The 23,748-nt window shown below is 37.8% G+C and overlaps 1 protein-coding gene across 1 annotated transcript in view; it reads right to left on the bottom strand.

Moving 5' to 3' along the window:
- The window catches only part of PEX7 (peroxisomal biogenesis factor 7), a 62,529-nt gene that overhangs the window by 33,072 nt on the left and 5,709 nt on the right, over positions 1-23,748 (bottom strand). Inside the window, exons 4-8 of the mRNA XM_053914036.1 lie at positions 19,567-19,644; positions 19,040-19,148; positions 10,441-10,547; positions 8,709-8,822; positions 6,902-6,957 (exon numbers count right to left, since the gene is read on the bottom strand). Coding sequence (XP_053770011.1) covers positions 6,902-6,957; positions 8,709-8,822; positions 10,441-10,547; positions 19,040-19,148; positions 19,567-19,644 — 464 coding nt within the window. The remainder of the gene's footprint in view (positions 1-6,901; positions 6,958-8,708; positions 8,823-10,440; positions 10,548-19,039; positions 19,149-19,566; positions 19,645-23,748) is intronic.

Here is a 23,748-nt window from a genome sequence, read left to right as displayed (position 1 = left end):
CAAAATATAGGAAAGTGTATATCTGTGATAAATGGTTATTTTTAAGTCTTAACTTTTATTAAGTGAACAGATTAAAAATTGTACACACAAAAGCAGAATAACATGACTGCTAGAAGTGGAGAAGTATAGGGAGAAGGTAAAAAGTGAAAGAAAAAACTTATGAGGTAAAACTTTCCGGGGGCCACAGTTCCTCAAGACAGTTCTACATCACACAGAACACTTATTACTTATTCAATGGAACATATTGAGCTACATACAGGTAAAGAACTTAAAGTTTTTTTCCTTACTAGATATAACAATATGTCCACATAAAACAAAAACATGAAACATATTTCATAATGCTAAAATATCCATCATATCATCAGTTTTTATGTAACTCCTACTCATAATGCTAAAATATCTATCATATAATCAGTTTTTATATAACTCCTACCATATGAAGTATATTCAAATAAAATTTTAAAAGCTTAAAAAAACTAAAAATATAAAAATGGGCAAACAAGTAAAAACACACTTGAGCTATATTACAAAAACTAGCCATCCGAAATCTATTATCAGTGCTAAAAATTAAGTAGGTCACTGCTGGTCATAAGCTTTAAATCTTTTTCTTTTTGTTTGGCTTCTTTTCTTTTTGAAATGGCTTTTCTGGCACTAAAAATATCATCAATCCAATGAGATTTAAATTTTGTTAGAGGATTAACTCATATCACATGGGTTAAAAATCTACCCAAAATGCACCTTTTCTGACCTTTCCAGTGAGTGGTCCCCACACACAAATAATGACAGACTAAACTCACGCAGGGCATTAAGTACAATTAAAGGCATATTCATAGCACGTTTTGAGAGTTACAAATATGTATACATATAATACATACATTCAAAAATACATGTATAAAAAAATCTTTTTCAATGATTTTGTTTTCCTTTTCTATTTTCTTTTCACATGAAAGTCTTTGATAATCCTATATTGAAATACACAGTTATTTTGCCTGTGAAGCAGTTTAAGTTTTTTATTCCACTTCCTATTAAGAAAATATTTACCAATTTTGCAGAAAAAAAGAATTCCAGGTTTCAGGCTTGACTAAGGATAATATTCCAATTAACTGAGACAAATAATGTAGATAAAACATGTAAGTCTAGCGGGGGAAGGAGGAGAAGAATTGGAGTCAGCGTGAGAAACCTGTCTGGACACTCAGGTGCCTGTGACCAGCACCCAGCTGAATGAGTACGCCGGCCTAAATCCCTTAAAAGAGGGCAGAGCCAGAAAAAAAGGGGTTGGGAATTATCTTTGCAGTGGGTATGTCAAAGAGTACTAAGTGAAAGACCACCAAGTTTAAGGGGAGGAGAAGGAGATTCCACGATGAAGTATGAAGTCAGAAGAGAATGAGAAAAACAAAGAAGAAACAGATGGACTCGCCAGGATAGGGAGTTTCAAGAAGCAGGGTTTGATCTACAGTGTAAACTATGGCAGCAGCAAGGTCCTGTGCAACACGTGCTGACAATGGGCTGGATCTGCTGTCCCAGGGGTCACTGGTGGCTTTTGCCAGAGAAGTTTCAGTAAAGAAGTAGGGACTGAAGCCAGTTGTACATCACGAAGTAAAGGGAGAGGGAGCCCTAAGTGCCTAGGACCACAGGCTTTTGGGTCTACAAAAATGCCTAAGAGCTGAAAATCAAAATTAATTTTTAATTAAATGTACATAAATTAACAATATTTACAACTTTTGTATGAACACATTTCATTCCATCTGAAAACAATTTCTAGATTAGATATTTCAATTTCACAAAAACTCCTAAATAAGCATGACTGCTAAGAAATCACAATCAACCCTAAGTGAGCCACTCATCGCCAGATCACTTCAAAAGCAAAAGTATAAAAATCCTGTCAACATAATCAGCCCTACTTAATCAGTGATATGGATCCATTTTATAGATTCAAATGGTATGGAATAAGACCTTCCAAGTAGAGCGGCCTGGGACTGTAATGGCCTTAAAATGGCCCTGGTGAATGGGAGTATAAGGGGACAGACACTAAATCTTGGCTAGGAAGGAGAGAGATACGTAAGAGAGTAGCTAAAGGAAAATACAGGATAGAGAAAAAAGTTACAGGCTGAAAGTCCATAGGAACTTGGAGATCGATGACACAGGAAGAAGAAGAGGTAAGTCCGTGGAGTAAAGGAAACAAAAGAGCGTGGGGTGAAGAGAATTCGTGTCCAAGGACAGCAAAGGAGAAGTGGATACAGATACAGTGGTGAAGATTTAGATACATTTTCAGGACTAGAGCAGAAATTGAAATAATTTGAGCCTGAGCCCTGCAATATTTTTTTAAGAGAGAAATAAGGTCTTTTACTGAAAGCACAGGGAATTGGGTGGAGAATAGAAGCAAAGGTTGGGGACAGTGAAGAACTAGCACAGGACTTTCAAGTACTTCCTCTTACATAATTCTTATAATCATTTTATGAGCTTGTGAGGACAGATATTACTAATTCTATTTTACATATTAAAAAACCTGGACTCTAAATTATACATTAAAATTGCTTATTATAATGTCTTTTTCAACTACATATTAAACATCTCATACTATTTAGAATTTGTCTTTCCAAATGTTTACAGAGAACAGCTATGACACTTTTGTCTTGTAGCAGGTCATAGAACCACAGAACCATGACCTAAGCCATTTCTCTCCCCAGAAGCATTAAACATCTCTCCCCGGTTTCCAGTCCTGCTCAGAACTCAGGACAGAAGCAAAGACAAATACTTAAAAGTGGAGAAAAACTAAGACTGTGAACCACAAATTGTGATGATTTCTGAGCATGGTTAGGTACCTACAAGATTTTAGAGTAGTGTAGTCCAGATTAAAAAGTCCAGTCTTAACACATTCTCCTGAGACAAATCTACATTTACGAAAACATGGCATTTCCTAACTCTGTGCTCAGGGATACTGAAGTATTTAGATAAAACAGGGAGTGGTTAGTAGGATTAAGAAAATAATGACAGTTCTGAAAAGAAAGTATAGGTAGTCACTAGACCTGCCCCTTTCATCAGAAAAGAACAGTGAAATGAATTTAAGATGTCCCCTGATTGATAGGCTCCAAAAATTAGAAAGACCCAAATTAAAACTGTTAGGGATGCTAAAAATGAGATCATCAAAAGATCAATGCCCCATCTCAGTTGGTCAAGGCTCCCGTGATCCCCAGGCGTCTTTGAAACCTAAGGACTAGATTTCACATCTGAACTCCCTCTTGAGCCTGCAGTGACACTTTGTAAGGGTGAAGATTCAAAGTTCCCTCTTCATTGTGCACAGCCTCTCTGGAGGATCTGCCACCTGGAAGATCTGACGTTACTAGCCATCTACATGTGGCTGAAATCCTTTCCTCCAGTTTCTGTGACATACTGCATGCTCCGGGGTCTCCTCCTGTTTTAGGTAGGCTGTCCCCTTCTCTCTTCCAACATTCATTAATTCCTATAGAGAGTCTTTTTGCTCTTTTTCTCTAAACTTATGTCCCTTTGATTTATTTGTTACCATAGGTAGTTAGCCAGATATTAATGAAGGAAAGAGAGCAAAGGGAATTAAATATTGAGCTTAGTGAACTGGGGAGCATAAGCCTGTTGGCTTCACCAGGAAGCTACAGCTTCACACCCCAGGGGCTCACAGCACTTCTCTGCAAAGGGGGTTAACACTCTTCTCTTCCCCTCTCTGGTACTGGATTGTTGGAGAGGGAGGAGCTATACCTTAGGGCCTGTCAGTCTGAGTAGGGGGTGTAAACCTATCAAAAACCTATGAAAGCTTGGGAAGTTGATTGGTTCTTTTGAAAAAGCACCTGGTCCGTCTCAAACCTAAGCTAATATAAACACAACCACATGGGTCTAGCAGCTACTGGGGCCCATGGCAGACTTCATGGGCTCCAAAAGGACTAAGCTTTAATATAAAGCAGAAACTCTGGACACTGGCTTTTGTTTTGGCTGAAGACGTGGTTGGACTTTTTCCAAGGTGGGATGGGGGAGATGGGACATTGAAAACCCAGGGGGCAGCTTCTATTTCCACTCGAGTAAACCACCTTGCCACACCAGTTTCCCGTGTGTGTGTCCCTGGAATGCTTTCCTCATAATCCTCATAATCATGGAAGAGCCTAATTTCTACTAACAACATATTCACTCTTACAGAATGAATTATCAGTTAAGTTAATGGCCTTCAAATCCACATTTATAGTCCTAACCTCCAGCCAATGATCTAGCTCCAGTTTCAGTCTTGAAATATTTGGGGTGGATGGGGAACAACTGATAACTTTTCTTCTTTTCTGCCATTTACCATTCTTTGAATCCCACGCTAAAAATTCTATAATCACTCCTTACTATTTTATACAGACTATTAAAAAAACCAAAACCTGGTTATGGTATCATTTTAATTGAGAGCTGGAAGCCTCAGGGTGATTAATTCCTGGTTTGTCTCCCTGCTTCTATTAGATCAGTAAAGAAAAAAAAAAACGAAGTTAGGGCATGTAATTTCTCTCAAGGCATTGTAATTTATTCTATTAGTAGTCTACACAAAACAAAGTTATATAGCTTCTCCCATATCAAATACTGACTCAGAAGTAAAGAAGAAGGAATTCTGGGTAGTTGAGGCAATGAGGTCAACAAAAAGAACAATTAAAACCATACAAAACTCAGGCCTTCAACATATCCAAACTGCTAATCACACGTAAAAAGAAAAAGGAAAACAGAATGCCAATAAGCTATGTCTCATGTTCCAGCTGCAAGCCTCTGTGGACATCGAGGGCAGTGTAGGAGAAACTGAAGTGAACAGAGAAGAGAGGAGCAGAAACACGGTCTTCATCTATTAAAAAATTTTAAAAACTACTATAAACATAAAATGGTTACAATAATTCAAATAATTTACCTAATAAAAAATCACCTCAAGAAAACAAATAGCAAAATAGAAAAAAACTACAATATAGAATTCTAAACTGAATTAAATGTCTTTAAACAAGCATTTGGGGGTCATAAAAAATCAACTTTGATCAACGTGGTATAAGAATAGATTTCATCTTTGTCCTGGTTCCTGGCACAGGGCTCCTAAAAACCCTTGGAATTTCCTGAATGATAGGAAAGTCTCTTGTTATTCACAAGAAGCCCCCTTTTAGCACACATGAGTTCATGCTAATGCGGTGATTTCAGGTGGTGCCCCTACATAATCTCAGAGGATGGGACTGGTCACAGGAAAGAGCAAGGGATTAGAGGGTTGGAACTTTTGACCCCAACCACTAACCTCCAGTGAAGGAGTGGGTGGCTGAAAATTAAGCTCTATACTTAATATAATATTGTATGGCAACTATACTGTAATTAAAAGGAGCTTTGCTTTCCAGAATGATTTTTTTTAATCCTCCTGAACAATAAGATTGGATGAGCTCCATGGTTAGTGAACACATCCATGGGTGGTTCACCCAGCTCCGTGGGGACAGAAGCTCCTGCACTTTCGACCTTTACCAACCTCTCTCTATGAACCTCTTCATCTGTCTATCTTTATCCTTCATAACATCTCTTAAAATAAACTGGTAAATGTAAAAGCCATTCTAAAAAAATTATCAAACCTAAGGAGGGGTTCATGGGAACCTCCAATATACGACTGGTAGGTCAGAAGCACAAGTGACAACCTGAACTTGCGATTGGCATCTGAAGTGGGCAGTCTTATGGAACGGAGCCCTTAACCTGTAGGATCTGATGTTATCTCCAGGCTGATATCAGAAATGAGTTAAATTTGTAGGATAGCTAGTCGGTGTCTACTGACAACTGGAGAATTGCTTGGTGTGGGAAAACCTCACATACACCTGGTCTCAGAAATATTGATAGTGGAGGAAAAAAATAGAGTTTTCCCCTTATAATCAGAAATTCAAAAACAAAGGAAGCAGACACAAAACAGCAAGTGAAATAGAGCTAAATGAATACAGGAAAAGAATGAAAGAAAAAAGGCAAAATCATACTAGAAATGAAGACAAAATTACACACTGCCAAAAGAATACATTTACATGAAAACTGAGCATAGCAGAAAAACAGAATGAAAATGAGATTTTTAAAAAAAGAGTAAAAAAGTATCAGAGAGATAGCAGTAGAAGAAAGGTAAAAGACATTCAATTTATGTGCAATTAGAGTCTCTGTAAAAGATACAATAATGGATCAGAACTAGTATTTCAAATTATAATCCTAAAAAACTTTTGAAAATAAAAGAACCTGCTGACCTGTAGTATGCAAATGGAACCATAACAAGAGTCCCCAGAAAAAATGATCAAATAACTTACAAGGACAAGAGCATAATGGCTATCAAAATTCTCAAAACAACATAAAACAAGTCAAAAATGAAGTAGCATTTTCAAAACACTACAGGAAGAAAATGTAAATTTAGGAGTTTATATTCAGTTAAGCTGCCCTTCAAGTATCGAGAATACAAAGAAGCAGTGTTAAACATGCACAGACTCCTAACCATCAGCCCTTCTTGAGGAATCTACTAGAAGAAAAACTTCACCAAACCAAGAGAGGATGGGGACATTTCAGGGGAAAAAAATGATGATGAGTATTTAATGTATTTAGTTCCACAGCTAAAAGCAAAACGAAGGCAGAAATGACAGTGCTGTGTGCTGCGTGTTGCCTGTGCTGACAAGGTGCAGATAAAACAACTCACAAACTGATGGAGCAGGGAGAGGGGAAAGCAAAGTCAGCGCCCTGGTCACATATGCAACCAACAGAAGTCCAAATAAACGCCATTAAGAACGCAGAAACCAGCGGAAAATTTTCAAATGTGTCCAGCTCCCATTTTTTCTTGTCAGTAAGATAAATAATCTTCTCTAAAAATCACAAAGACGTAAAAGCTACTTGGTATTTCACAACGAAACTGAATCAAAAACTACTGTACCTTACAGTAAAGTCATATGAGCAAGAGGCCAGGACGGAAGCATGAAATGGTGAAAACTACAAAACAAAACAAAAAATTTTTCAAGTTAGCTATATTTATAACATGGTACTTCATGTGGTTATTCCCATGAACATTATAATAAAGTCAAGTCTAGTCAGGCTGTCACTTAAAATTATGCTTTCCCAAACCTTATGTACTTGAAGGCAAAACATTAATTTTTTTACATTCTCCAAAGAAAGTCATTACTCAAGCTTTTTAAGAGCTTATTTTGAATAAAATATTCCCAAAGTGTAGCTATTTTGGAAAAATTAAATACAATTTCATGTTGGCTATCTAAAAATGGCTCCTAGAAATATAGGGGATTTAAGGATGTGGTGGTGAAAATATAAATTTATTATACCTCACCAATTTTATGAATATATATTATGATTGCTATAAGTATAAGTATTAAATAAACATTAAATGTTAAGTAAAATATCTTTAATATATCACAGTTAATGAGAAATGGTATGAAGGACAAAAATCTGAACATCTAAAGACAGTATCATTTACATAAATAATATGTAACATCCATAAGCTTCCCTCTGCAATTACATTTCTGTAGTGTTTTTCTTACCAGTACTTTAATAGCTAACATATACATAATAACTAGATTTGCAAATTTTCTAGTTTGCAAAATACTTTCACTTCATTACCCTATTTCATTCTCAAAAGCACTGTAAAAAAAAAAGAAAATATTTTCAACTACTAAAACCTGTAAGCCATTTAAAAAATGCAGGGCACAGTGTGTCTCATATGTTAAGTTGTAGGCAATAAAATTTAAAATATTAATTTAATTGAAATTTTAAAATTTTGAAATAGGAATAACATAATTATCTTATTGAAAAGATCAGTAAGGTACTTTTCCCCACTAATGTAAAAAATAAAGACTGATGTTCACAGATGTCACTTAGTAAGATGTTTTCCACAGCAGCAAAATCTACCTAAATAAAAGCTGGAAAACTAAATTACAGCTCTCAAATTTCTTAGGAGCTGCAGAAAAAAGTTAACTCATCTTCTATTGTTCACAAAGTGGAAAATTTTCTATGCCCCAAATGCTTGTGAAATTTATATTTATTATCATGTTAGGGAAAAGGAAGAATTAACCATTTCTCTATATGAGTAACAACAATGTAAAGAGACCTTCCCGCTGAATGGAAAATTATGAAGAATATAATACTAAGACTAATTACTATAGTTTAAAAAAATATTAAAAGGAATAGTAGATTGAGGTTAACAGAATTTAAAAAAACATTTTTATTTAATTCTAAGTAAAAATTGGCTACATTGTCCCAATTCATTCAAGAATTATTCCTACATTTTACCTAATTTTAGCTTTCAATATTCATTATCATTAGTTGGGTAACAAAAACATGCATAAAAAAAGAATCAATAACCCCAACCCATAAACACCTTTATTGATTACATTTATATATATTTAAAATATATTTTATTCTTTATGCTATTACAGTTGTCCCATTTTTTTCACTCCCTTTTATTCCCCTATGCCTTGCACCCCCTCCCACCATCATTCCCCGACCTTAGCTCATGTGCATGGGTCGTACATGTAAGTTCTTTGGCTTCTCCATTTCCTATACTATTCTGAACCTTCCCTTGCCTATTTTGTACCTACCATTTATGCTTCTTATTCCCTGTACCTTTCCCCCATTCTCTATCCCCCACTGATAACCCTCCATGTGATTTCCATTTATATTTTGATTATATTCGCATTTTATTCTATGTATAAAAAGAGAAGATAAAAAGTTACCTTCACTCTCCTGATAGCATAGGTGTGGCCAAGAAGCTCAAACACTGGTTGTCGAACATTCCTCAGGTCCCAGCCTCTCAAACTACAATCAACTGCCCCAGTCACCAGCAAATTCTGAAAACAATGCAGAGAAAAGTTAACTGTGACATCTTTTCAATTAAGTAGTGTCCAGGCTTTCCTACTAGAAACAATAGCTATTTTCTGGTAATTATTTAATCAGAACCCAGAAGTCATTCTTGAGAAGTTATATAACAAATATAGAAAGGAATCAAAATATAGATTATAAAAGCAAAAGTTAGTATGAGTTGAAAGAAAAGAAAATGAATGCTTTCTGTATGTGATGGAATACTACACACAATGGAAAAAGGCATAGTTCCCTTCCAACCCACCTTTAGTAATATTATTAATAAGTATATAACAGATTAAAAATTACATCTGACAAGTGAGCCAACCTTTCTCTTTGGCATGTTGTGAGGTTTTACCAGGCATTAAAAGGCAAAAGGCCTGTTAATTTAGGATATTTGAAAAAGTAAAGGGTATAAATTAAATCTTTATATATTTTTCTAAATCTAAATCGATCATTATTCCCAATTCCCACAGGCATGTCTTGATGTAATATCTAATCATATCTGAAAATCTGTGCAAATAATGGTAAGCCTCCTTATATTTGGTTTACAGTTTTTGCTATATACAGACCCAACTGAACCCAAAGTTCCTGGCTGAACAGGCCAAGTGCTGGCTTCACACTCAGCCCCATCCCACATCAACCAGAGCAATAATTCATTGTCTGAATGTGCTGGGATTCCGTATAAGCTCATTTAAAGATAAGTTTCAATGACTCCAAAAAAATTTAAACCATTCTCATGTGTATATTGGCATCTTTTTCAGAATTTCCAAATATATAGTCCACAATTTCATTTTCCTATATGGATAATTCATTATGATGTGAGAAATTGAATTGTAGTTACCAGCACTGAATTTTTTTTATTTTGATCAAGTATTGCTATTGAATAGGAACTGTATTTTCTTTTAATCTATTTTATTTATTTTTATTTCAAAAACTCTGCCAATATAATATTCTGATTCTTTACTTCAAAACTGGAGAAAAAATAAGGCGTAAGTTTTACCTCTTTGTCACATCACAGTCAATAGACCACTTCAGATATACGTATCTCAACACATATTTGATCCATTGCTATTTCTAATGCATATGTTCCTGTGATTAAATGAAGCTTTGCAAAAAGTTACAAATGGACACTGCTCCCTCTTCAGAAGAAACATGAAGTTTGGTTAGGCTTATAGGGAAGATAAACAGAAAATACAAAAAACTGATGGACTGTTAAATTAAAAATCAATCTACAATAGTTCAGCAGCCTCATTAGCAAAGTGAGTAAGAATAGAAAGCAAAAGATGACACAAATTGGCAGATTAAGAGCAATAAAGAAAAAAGTACCACATAACTTGTAAAGCAGTTTCCCAATCAAACAAGTAAGGCTGCACTGTTGAACTTTGAGAATTTCTGTTCCTTATTCTGCCTGTTTTGTGTGCACTTAAATCCAATTAATGCTATTGCAGGCCACTCACAATCATCGATTAGAAATTACAGGGACTGAATTTAACTTAATGGTCCATAAACACTACCAAAGTCCACATAAGCAAAGATAAAATAAAATCTAGAACATTTCAACATTAAGAAGAGCTGAGCAAATCAGGAAAGAGCAAGACAGGGTACCTCATTGTATTTACACCAGTCACAGCTCAAAATTTCTGCCTGGTGTGCAGGAACCACAATTCTGACTCCGGCTGACTTCACGTCCCAGACTCTCAGAGTCTGGTCACCTGGTGAAAGAGGAAGACTTGATCACACTCCATCACACCACCCTGGGCGCTCAGTGATATGTGCTGATGACGATATCATGGGAAACCCAGAGCTTTCACTGAGAGGATCCTGCCATCTGTAAGTCATATGTACATACCGTATATATTGTTTTTAACTGTAATAATGCATAAGAACTACTGAAAGTGATGAACTACAAAAAGTAATGCACCGTGACAAAGTTTGCTAGATCTGTTCAAATCGGGAAAATCGAAACCTCACAATGAGAAAAGCACAGTGGTGACTAAACACACATCTGGTACAGCCTGCTTCAGGAAAAGGCCCCCCAAATCCTCCTTACTTCTAATAAATAAAGTCAGTCCCCTGGGCCAGCATATTCTACAAGAAACAAAACAGTAACAATTTTACTATTAAATACAGGCGAAGTCTACCAAGCCAAAACAGATAATTTTTAAATCTTAGCTTTTATGTTTACCACATTTTAATCAGCTAGCCAGAGGGATTTTTTTCTCCTTGGAAAGAAAGAAGCTGAAAAAAAAATCTAAGGGTTATACTTTATATTATTACAGAATTGCTTTACATTGCTCAGCTGTACAAAGTCACCCCTGATTAAATGGTTTATATCTGTTTGCCTTGAATTTTTGTAAACTATGAGGAAACAGCAAAATGACTAAATGAATAAAACCAAGAATAAATGTGTACATCTACATCAAAAGTAAATTACAAACAGCAACTGATCACAGGAGAACGCTAGTTCGTCTAGACGATAAGAATGTGGTCTACGGCGTGGTGGCAGTCAGTCTTGAACTCCACGGGTGGTTGTGTGACCCTGTCCAAGTTATAATGTGTATCTCTGAGAATGATTCCTCACTGCTAAAAGGAAACAACGCCCTCTTCGAGGGCTGTACAAGAATTTAGCGCAATAAGGTTTCTGTAAATCACCTAGCATGGCTGCTAGCCGAGTAGATGTTTTAATATGTAGTATATAAAGGTGTTAAATTTTTACATTATTCTTTACTTACCTACATATATTTTCCTATACTATTTCAAATTCTACGTCAGATCATTTAGCTAAATTTAGCTACTTTAGACAATTTTTTCTGATTTCCTTGGACATTGCTTAAGACAGATAAGAATTAAATTATTGGTGGTAATGAAATATAGAGGTTAAGAATGAGGACTCTGCAGCTCCAGAGCTTGGTTCTACTCCAGTTCAATCATTTGGTAGCTGTTCATGTTTAATCAAGCCAGATTCTTCTTTCCAGACCTACGATAAAATGGCTTCCTTACAAACTTGAAATAAGAAAAGGCTTAAAAATATAAAATAGGAAAACATACTCATGATTAGAAGTCATTCCTGTTAATTATAACATGAATAACAAGCTAATATTTACTGAGTGCTTATTATGTGCCAGACCACTATGTGCTCTAGAATTTTATTGTACATGTGTTAATTTATTTTAAACATCACAACAACTGAGGCAGAAATTTTGATCAGATAAAAAGCAATATTTGTAGTAACTTACAAAGGAAGAAACTGAAGCTCATGAAGATAAAATAAACCACTCAAGATAGCAGGCAATGGAATCAGGACCTGAACCAGGACCCAGGCAGTCTGCCCCCCAGCCCGTGCATCTGCACCTGCACTAACATGCCTCCTGACGTTGCTAGAGAAGTACCACACGATCAGTGCTGGCTGATTCTTGAGGAATTATTCTTTTACCTTATATATTAATTTTTTCTGTAAATTGGGGAAAGCACATTTAATCATACACACACATACACAAACTCATAGGTGCCATCCTCTCGTATTTGCCCCAGAGTTACTTTAGAAATAAAATACGAGAACACCGCAGACAACGTCGAAGCCTGTTGTATTCCCAACATGCCCCACCTCCTTGCCCAGAGGCTGCCGCAATCAGGAATTGTCCCTTCAGTCTGTGTTTCTGTAATACTTTTACTACTTTTCATGGATCTATAAATATGTGCTATTGCTTTGTGTGTGGGCTTTTCAAAAATTTATTTAAATATACCATCCTATTATTTTACAAAAGGTTGAAAATCACTCTGATAGAAGAAAGTAACTAACATTTTTGGATCTAGCTACAGATGATAGGAATGAGAAGGAAGAGCTTCAGACATCTTCAGAGGCCCTATTATAATCACTGTCTGTGTGGTCTAGGCACCAGTCAGTGGAATTTGTTTCAGAATTCTACAGAGCTTTGATAAAATGATCTTTCAGGATTTTCCCTAGCCTTCAGAGTACAGTAAGTCTGCACTTAACATCATAGACAAGTTCTGCGATTTTGAACAAAACTACTTACAATGAAACCAATTTTACTGTAAGCTAACTGATATAAACAGTTAAGACCCTACGTCATCTCTTCAACATAATGACATGAAATTTGACCTGCTGTATAAAGCAGGGGATGTGAACGTCTATGTTCGGTCTGCCCAGCAACACTCTTCTTCTAGGAACAGCATCCGCTTCTCAGCATGCAATTCCAGGAAGACATATGTATGGTTCAGCACAGTTGACCAGCTGCCAGTGGCAGGTCTTACACTTATAAGAGAAGCTAATCAGATAGGTCCAAGCAAAGCCAGTCATAGTACCTTACCCCTGCCTTGACCACAGTTGGCAGGTCGAAGGCAGGTCCTTGAAAGTTTTCTGAACTATAACTGAAAAATAATGTCAGTCCGTTTCTTACGATAAAATCCACAGGTTATAACATTGAGGAGCTGCTGGTGGGCATGGGTCTCACTGTAAGCGAGCCTGCAGAGTCAGGTCAATCAGCAGAGAAAAGTCCAGATCAGGAACAGAAAACGTGTCCTCGGGACTTTCAAGCATCTCTTCCCTTTCTGGGGTTGCTTTTCAATAAATTCTACAATAAAATAGTTCAAGTTCCATCACTTGTAGGCAAAGGAAAGCACTGATCATCCTGGAGGGAGTGATATTCATTTGAAGCTGCAGTCTCTAAAAGGCCTAGCCCCAAACAAAAACATTTGGTTCAGCATAAGGCTTCCGCTAAAACATAGGAAAAGCCTAAATGATGTACCCCACTTCCAAAAATTTATATTTAATATTAGGCTGAAACTTTAAAGTCTGCTATAGCTATGACTAAAGCATTGTTTAAAGTTCAGTGGGCTTGTGTTCACCTTAAAAATTACATTATATCGGTACGTGAATGATTTAAAGTGCCAAAACATTACAACGAATGTTGACTAGATTAAGAACTGTTATTCTAGCAACAATATGAATGAATCCCACAAACAATGTTGAGCAGAAGAAACCAGACACAGAAGTACAAAAACGGGCAACACTGATCTATGCTATGAGAAGGCAGCACGGGGGTCACCCGAGGCAGCGGGCAGTGAGGAGCGGAAGGATGAGAGGAGGGCCTCTGGAAACACTGCATCTTGATCTGGCTGCTGGTACACCGGCATGCCCATGGTAAAAGCTCATCGCCTTGTGTGCTTTAGATCATGCCCTGTGCTGTCAGGGTCTTATACTCCAGCAAGACCAAACAAAACAGCAACAAAGCCTGGGTGGCTGGTTATTCTAAACTTCTCTGAGACAGTATTTTGGTTCCTCACTATCATACTCGAGCCAGATTTTTTTTAAAAAAGCACCATGACTTGTCCCTCTTGCAGTTAATTAGAAGGGCACAAAAAAGTGAGAACTCTTCTGAGGGAGCTAAGAATCCCACTTCCATGGCAGTTGCTCCTGCTGCACACAACTGGCACTTCTTCCTCATCACTCTGTTTTCCAAATGGCACAATGACTCACTCAGCCCTCTGAGCCACCGGGACATCTGTATTTGTTGGGTTTCTTTTTTACAATTTTTAAAAATCATCACCTGAGGATATGTTTATTGACTTTAGAGAGAGTGGAGGGGAGAGAGAGAGAGAGAGAAACACCAATTGGTTGCCTCCTTTATGCACCTTTACCGGGCATCGAGCCTATAAACTAGGTACGTGCCTTAACCGGGGATCAAACCCACAACCCCTTGGTGCACGGGACGACGCTCCAACCAACTGAACCACTCAGCCAGGGCTGCATTTGTTGTTGTTTTAATCGCATTTTCCAGACAACTGGCCTTTCATTGTCAACCAGACATTCATCAGGGCCTTGTGATGGTCCATAGTCCCACCTGAATTACCAGTTTCTCTTTTCAGTTGCAGACCTGCCACTATCAGCAGAACCAATGACTTTATTTTTTATTTTTATTTTTTAAATATATTTTATTGATTATACTATTACAGTTGTCCCATTAATGCGCGATCCGGAACAGGGAGTGCTGCTACTACTATGTGTAATTGCAAATTGCAGCAGGCCAGAGGAAGCTGGGTAAGGAGAATGAGTGTAAATATTGAGCCTGAAGTCGTGAAGTGAACTGAGTAGCAAAAGGATGCATATTGGGCCCAAATAATTTAATTTAATTGAAATACCAGATGCCTATCAGATGTCATATGACTCCTTCTCAGAGTGCAATGAGGTTTTTTTAACTACTGGACCCAACATATTCACACATGGCTATCATTTATGCAATTATATGGGGTCTGTAATAGTAGTAACTTAGTTTTCATGGTTCACAAGAAAGTTTACTTCACATTAATCTTCTTTCTGCACAGAGCTCAAATATTCTTCCTTTCTAGCTCACATAATTTAGAAATATGTGAATTCTGTACTAACACAGCTACCACGAACTAGACAAAATGCAATGTCCTTACAGAACTCTGGTACAGAAGGTAAATGTAGATCTAAATCTCTAATAACTCCCCGTTTGGGGCATGTCTTAGCTAATGATAAATTCAGTCCTAGATTTGCAAATACCATGCAACTCTGAAGGTTACTAAATTCTTGGACTAATTTTTTTAAAGGAACATATTTTATGGCATACAGGTCCAGTGCTTGATTTTCATCAAATCCCCTCAGATCTATTTTAAGCCTTGAATGTGCAGCCATCTTAGTGAATATTGGCCCCCCCAGAATATATCCTTCTACTCCCACCTAATCAAAATTCACTCTTCCTTCTCAATATGGACTTTGTGAACCCCTCTCTCCCATTTCCCGTTCCCAGCCGCAGGCACTAAGCTGGCTGCAGCCAGCCAGCACATCAGACGCCCCTCTGCAGACACAGTGATTAGTTCGGGAACACCCACAGACTCCCCTCAGAGCCAGAAACTTCCCTAGATGTCTGAAAACTTCTCACTTTTTCCTCACACACAGAAACCAGAAAGGATGTGGGGATTAAAGCCACTGCCATTTTGCTCTCACAGGTACCTGACACTGAAACCAACTCAACAGAAGACAGAACAAAAGTGAGGACAAGCACATCCTTTGAACCCTCGCTCCAGCCATGCCTCTATGAAGCCGGTTCTAATTCTGGACTTTTAAACTATGTGAGCTATGTGAGCAAATGAATTGTCTTCTTTCTGAAAGCAGTTTGGGTCAAAATTTCTTTCCATTCCAACTAAAGAAGTCCTGGTTGATACAACCACTGCTTATATTCATTTCTAATTATATTTTAATCATTTTTACTTGTCAATTATAGGTGATATGCAATATTACATTAGTTTTAGGCATACAGCCCAGTGATCAGACATTACATAACTTACTAAGTGACCATCCCCCTAAATCTTGGACCCATGTGACACCATACATAGCTACTAGAGTACTATTGACTGTGTTCCCTGTGCTGTACTTTACATCCCCACGACTGTTCTGTAACAACCAGTCTGTACTTCTTGATCTTCACCTTTTTCACCCATCCGCTCTAATCCCCTCCCATCTGGCACATGAAAGTAATGTCATTAAATAAATGTTCTTTTTATTCTATTAAAGCAAATAATCACTTTGTTGATAAAAAACTGTTTTTATACACTACCTACTTACAACATAGAGACTGTTTTCCAAGTTGAGTTTTGTGATTACACTGCTAACTCTCTATACACCACTAATCTTCTGCTCTGCAGTCTCACACTGAGCACGCTAAGTGTAACATCCGGAGTCAGTATTATGGATGCCGCGCCACACAAGGGGCCAATGAAAGAAGCAGTACGTGACTCAGTCCAAATTAAAGGGCTAATATACACCACTGTGCCTGACATTTAAATAAATGCAGCTGTATTGGTTCCTGATTTTGTCACTGTCCGATTTTACATTTGGTCATAGGCATAAAAAGTACAACGATTAAAATCAAAGGAAGACAATTTCAGAACTTAAATGATAATAAAAATTAACAAAATTATATTCAATAATAATGTAAAGAATTTTTTTAAGTATCAGTAGTTCAAGGAGCTTTACTTACTAATACTTTCCTAAATATGTAAAATTATACTCATTATTGGTTCTAGTTTATTGTGAATGATGACAATCAGAGCTCCCGGCAGACATGTCTTCACTGGCTCATTGGTGAAACGTGTTTCGGTTCACTGAGGGGGGATCTATTCTGTATCACTCATTCCATCCAAGGTTTGAAATGCCTCCTTTGAAAGTGCAGGATGTAAGGCTAAACGGGCAGGCCTACTCAAAGACAATGATGCCAACGTCAATCTGATTCACATCTGCATGAGAGTTTTAATGTAATTATAATAATACTTTGTATTAGGGATTTTCACTAATAGTAAAATGATAAAAATTATAACCATTACACTGAACTGTTGTCATCTGACAGATGTGACTCACTACAAACATAAAACGCATTAGCATTTACACTAAAAGTATAAAAGATGATTAAGTCAAATTATATATGGAGGCTAAAGAGTTAATTCAAATTAAATGTATCAATGTTGCTATCACTGACTTAAAAAACACCTGTCCCATGGTAAGCTGCACAACAGAAAGACAAAAGATTAAAAAAGAAATTTGGGCTTATCCCAAAGCCTTGATATTTTGAAAAAGATTCATTTCAGAAGATAAATAAAAAATTATGGCAATTTATAATTTTAAAAAATAATAGTAATAAGTTTATTAGTTGACAGAGTATACCACTCTTTGTTCTAGGAAACAATGTTGTTAATTTTAATCAACAAACAAAACATTTTTAAAAATTAACTGCACCTCTATACACAGAAGATACTACAATTCACTTCATTGTTATCTTAGATACAAAAAGTTCTCAATTTAAATGGACATTCTTGTCTGTACACAATTTACCTGAAGGTTTTCACTTCTGATTGGCTTCAGCCTAATAATACTTATAGAATTCAGAGACATGGGTACTTTCAATTTTTAGAATTAAAACTAATGAACAAAAGACAAATACCGTGTGATCTCACTTATATGTGGAACTAAAAACATACAGATACAAAGAACAGATTGCTGGCTGTCAGAGGTGGGGGTGAGGGTAGGCTTTCATGGGGGAAGGAGATCAAAAGGCACAACCTCCCAGATATGAAACAAGCCACGTGAATATAATGCGCAGCATGGTGACTCTAGTTAATAACACTGCATTGTGTGTTTGAGAGTCGTTGAGAGTAGACCTAAAGAGTTCTCATGAGAGAGAAAAACTCGTGACTACGTGAGGCGATGGATGTTAACTAGACTTAGTGTGGTGGTCCTTTCACAATATGTATATCCAAATATTGAATAATTATGGTGTACAAACAAAATTAACACAGGGTGGGGCAAAAGTAGGCTTACAGCTGCTTATATGGAAAATAATAAGAAAAAATACAAGAATAAACTGTTTCATGTATTCACAACTGTAAACCTACTTTTGCCCCACCCTGTATAATGTTATATGTCAATTATATCTCAAAAAAACCCCCAAAACAAATTGAAAGGATTTCTGTGATATTATATTTCTTATGAAAGCCCCCTGGCATAAACCCACAACTGAGGGCAGTGATACAGTTTGTTAGCAAGAAAGGGCCAATCAACAGCCTACTGACTGTTCATCTTTGGGTGCTGGATAATTAAACAAGGGGACGATACTAGAAGAAGCACTCTACCTCCTCCTGTAGCCATGTCTTCTGTCCTCCTCTAAATAACCCGAAGAATTTCCACAGCTTTATCCCCACCCTACGCAAGGCTCTATGCCAGCAAACATTTTCCGTAAAGGGCCCAACAGTAAGTGTTTTGGGCTTTTAGAATTGCTGACATAAATCAAAAGCAAACAGTCAGAAAAAAAGATCATACCAAAAAGCATCCTTGCTATAGCTTAGTGGCAATGAATTACACCCTAAAGAGGACATTCTAAAAGGAGTGTAAACATCAAGGAAAGGAGGGACTGATACCAAAGCCCTCACTTGCTCTCTGTCCCACACCCCCTACCTCACCCAAAAAGAACATGTTAGTCAAATGGTGGGAATCATTAAAAAGTAATTCAGGCCCACCTAATTCACGTCTAGAGGTTGGTAGACAACACATCAAAAGAGCACCAAGAATTTGGTTCCCCCACCCTCAGCTCTAAGGTACACAGCGCCACCTACTGGGGAAAGCAAGACCACCATTCACTAGAAGTAAGGCTTTTTGTAAAGATCAATTTACCTGAGGCTGAAGCAAAGCAACCAGGGATGTGGGGAGACCAGATTGTGCTATAAATGACATTTTCATGGCCTCTAAAGGTGCACAAAGACTTTCCAACAGTTGGATCCCACTACAAATAAATGCACAGATCAATCACATAGAAAAGGTAAATTCAAATGTATGCTTTTTTTACACAATACATAAAGACACACAATACATAAAATATATATGTATTTATATGTATGTATATACACACACACTACAGATCTATGTCTCAAGAACTTTTTTAAAGTCTATTTTTTCATAAAGCAAGATGGCATTTAGGAGCCAAAATAATCAATGCTGAACTAATTATTAGTTTACAGACAAAAGATTAGAAAATTTTAAATTCTAATAAATGCTTTAATGTACTTTAAAAAATATATAATTAGCTACCTAATTTAAAAGCTACAGAAGAATGTAGAAAATGTAGAATCTAGAAAAGAAAAACATCAGTGGAAGCTTTGGGAAGGGAATACTTATTTTTAAATACAGCAATGCCGACATACCAGTTTGACAGTTTGATCCCATGAACCCGACACCACAAGCTGTTCACCTCTGGTTTGGCTCCAATCAATGCTGTATACCTAAAAACATTTAAAAGTGCCATTTAGAAAGCAAAAGAGCATCAAGTTCAATGTTACATTTTTATCTCTTTATAATAGTGGTAGCCAGTTACAACAAATAATTCACTTTGTTAAAGCATCAAATAAAGTTGTATAAATCTCAACATGGTGTCTGAGACATGGAAAGTCCCCTTGTCCACTCTTTCAGACTTATTCCTCACAGACTCCACTTTCACTGAATTCTACAGAGTATTTCCAAACCTTCTTCACTAAAAAAATTATGCATATCTTTAAACCTACCACCAAATCACTGTCTGCAGCACCCTGAAGAAATGTCAAAGCAGATTAGAAAGTCATCTAAAAAAGCTTGCTGGGTCAACGTTTATCAGAAAGCATTAACATGCAATCAATATCACTATCTGGCCTTTCTTTGAAAAAGCTTATGGGAACCAGGTGATCCTTTCAGATCTCTTGGTAAGCAGCCTCAGTTATCCAATGGTGCTTGTTCTAATCTAGACTTCACTGCTCTCAATAAACCATTTCAAATGAACTACTTGGAAGCTTATGGAAACAGTTTTCATTCTGTCATTTTATACAACAGATTATATACAATTACTACTATAAACTAAGGCCGACAAAATATGTGCATAATTATACTTTATGAAAGTAGCCTTAACATGGATATGAGTACAGGTCACTAAATGTGATTAGCAGGTTATTCTGAATCTGAAAACTCGAACTGCCATACCTGGGCAAGGAGTATGGCTGACTGGAGTTTGCAGGGGTTAAGTAGGGGTTACCTGTTCTCAGCTGCCTACTGCTAAGCTGAGCCACACTGGAGCCTGAATAAAAACAAAAAATCAGTAATAGTGCTTTATTTAAAACTGGTATTTTGTTAATCACAGATTAGTGCGTTAATTTTGTTTTTTAAACTACTGCATTAAGAGATTATTTATTTTGACCACTAAGTTTAGAGACCTCCCTTAATTTCAGTCCTCAAGGTGAGTGTCTCACCCAGTCCCTCCTAGTCCTGGCCCTGCTGCTGCCCAGCTCCCTGCGGAAGAGCAAAGAGCAGTCGGAACACTAAGGAAACCCCAGTCCAGTAACAGAGCTCATATAGCACACAGAAGGGGCAGCAGAAACCAAAGACTACTACAGCCATCTGTTAGTTATAGGTGGAGAAGATGGGTTTGGAAGCAATCACTGAAGATTCTGAGAGCTGAAGAGTGTGACTTTATCCTCTAGGCCAGAGCTCAGCAAATTTCAGGGCCAAATAAATATTTTAGGCTTTCTGGACCTAGGCTTTCTTGATCTCTGTCACAACTAAACTCAGCCTGGTAGGTACCAAAGTAGCCACAGATGATACTTAATGAATGGGTGTGGCTGTGTTCCCATAAAACTTTATTTCAAATCAGACAGAGGGCTGGGTTTGGCCTTTGCTCCAGCAGACACAGCAGTTTGCCAACCCCTGCTCTGGGCTGATGTGAATAGTCAAAAATAACCACAGAAGCAAATCTTTATGGAGCACCTACTGCATGCAGGATGTTGTCACAAGCATTTTGTATATCTTATTTCACTTCATCTACACTTCTGTGAAGTAGAAGGAGATACTATGCCAAGGCCCACAGAGGTTCAAATTCCCAAAGCTGGTAAGCTGCAGAGCTGAAACCTGAGCCTGGGCGGCCTATCTGCAGGTCCGCCCTTCTTCACTCTGCTAGGCTGTCTCTGCAGCCCTCTGTTCGCTATTCGAGGGCGCTGTGGAACTGGAACTTCTTGGCGACCTGGAGCTGCAACAGGAAGGAAACAAAGTGCTGCCCACGTTGGTATCACACTGCCCTGGAGCTACATCTGGGCCCAGACTTATTTCACTTTGCTTTCATGAATTATACACACCCAAGAACTTAAAGCACCTGTCCACCCAGTGAACTCCTGCTCAAATGTCAAGACTTGGCCCCATCATGTCCTTCATGAAATAAGCCTCCCCTGACGAACCCCTCCGTGATTTAGATGCTTCCTTCTGTGCATTCCAACAGCATCTTGTACCTACTTCTGATTCAGCATTTACCATATTTTACTAAAATTCATATTAAATAACTGCCATGCATCTCATACAACTATGCTCATTGCAATAGATGTGAATTCACAACAAATGTGAATTAAAATAATTAACCCAGCCAAATTTATCCTGACAACTTGTAACTCTGCTGAGAAGTTGGAAAGAGCTACTGTTTTCATTTTAAAAGATAACTGAATACAACTAAGAACTAACAATACGAGTTCACACTCCACGTCTCTACACATTTCCAGCACGATGCAGGACATGAAAGCTGATGCTTTCTCACCTTTTAAAACTGTGAGAGTCTCCACAGGCTTGGAGAGAACCCAGCCCGAACGAGAACAGAAGATGAGAGGTAAGGAAGCTGTGAGGACAGCAGTGTCCTGCCAGCTGTCTTATCTGACACACAACATGGCCCGCATTAGGGCTCTAGGACAAGACTAAGGACAGGACACACTCGATGAGGTTAAAATGGAGTAACAGAGAAGGAAGTAAAGGTGACTCGGTCAATAAATACTGCATTTGCATTACTGTGTTTAAAATATTAGGATATGTAACCAACAGTACAAGTCAGAATACTGTGTTAAACAACCAACAAAACCTCTAGACGTAAGTACAAAAGGGGTGCTGGGATGGAAGCTTCAGCTTGATGCCCTGAAGAGAAGGATTCAAGCAGGGCCTTGAGGGCTGGCTACAGTGTTACCAGCAGGAAGCAGAGGTGTAAGCACTGACCAGAAGCCCACCCCTCCAAAGACATACAAGGGCACAGAAAGCACCAGGAGATCAGGACTAGTGAACGCTGCAAGATAACACCAGGGTTTTGTGCCTGGGGACTGTCAAGGATGGTGGCATTACCAAAACTGGAAGACTGGAGGAAGGAAGATAAGGTATAATTTTAGACACACTGAGTTTGAGGTGACAGCAAGATAATCAAGTGGAAATGTCTGGTAAGAACAAGGGTTTTGCATTTATCTCAAGCTCTGTAAAAAGTATACAGCCATAAGGATGTTTGGGAGACAATCGAAAAGGGGCGACTGGATTCCATTATCCCAGCCTTAAGTCAGTTCACTCATCTATTCAAGAAACATTTATCAAGCACCTACTATATACAAGGCATGGACTGGGGCCGGGGGGAGGAGATACAATGCTAGACAAGGCAGATAAAGTCCCGACCCTTGTGGATCTTCCATTTTCGGGGGGCGGGGGGGAACAGACTGTAAATAAGTAAAAGTGTAATTTCATGTTGTGAATTTAAAAATTACAAAGCAGAATAAAGCAAAATGAGGAAACTAGAAAAGCATGACGAGGGTGGCGGGTCACTTCTCGATAGTGAGTGGTCAGGAAGACTTCTCTGAGCACGTAACTCTGTGCATTAAGGGAAAACTGCAGATTTGAGAAGAGAGGCTTTCGGTAGAAGAAATGATCTTGGAGCAGGAAACAAGTGTGTCATGTTCAAGGAACAGCAAGGTCAAATAGTTAGGAGGGACAAGATCCCAAAGGGCCGTGGTTACAAGTTGGTACATAACTTCTCTTTAGAGGCTACAACCACCAACCACAAACTACCACCCAGATTACAGCACCCTTCCAACTGCTCTCCCCAACCATTCTTGCTCACCTCCAATCCATTATCTACCCTGCATAAAAAATAACCTCTATAATTCACAAATGAATGTCGTCCCCCCTCCCATCTCCATGACAGAAACCCTTCAGTCATTTCATACGATATGGTTCCTGTAATTTACAACCCTCACTAAGCACTCAGATTCATCCACGCTGCTGCTTACTACCCGAAAATCAAAATCATGCAAAACTACCCATGACTTAGGGATGCATACATATGTAGTAAAACAAAGGAAAACAAAAAACATATAAATTAAAAAACCCAGGATAGTGGATGCTCCCGGGAAGAAGGGAGGAAGGAAAAAAGGAGGGAAAAGAATAGGATCAGAAAAAAGGAGACAGACAGAAGGACAGAATCAGTAACCAGGGGCTTCATGGTATCGGTAAGGTTTTATTTCTTCAGCTAGATGATAAATACACAAGTGCTCATTATATATTTTATATACATA

This window comes from Desmodus rotundus, chromosome 11 (assembly GCF_022682495.2).
Source record: "Desmodus rotundus isolate HL8 chromosome 11, HLdesRot8A.1, whole genome shotgun sequence".
Lineage (NCBI taxonomy): Eukaryota > Metazoa > Chordata > Mammalia > Chiroptera > Phyllostomidae > Desmodus > Desmodus rotundus.
Note: the sequence above shows the minus strand (reverse complement) of the source record. Positions and strands in the feature narration are given on the sequence as shown.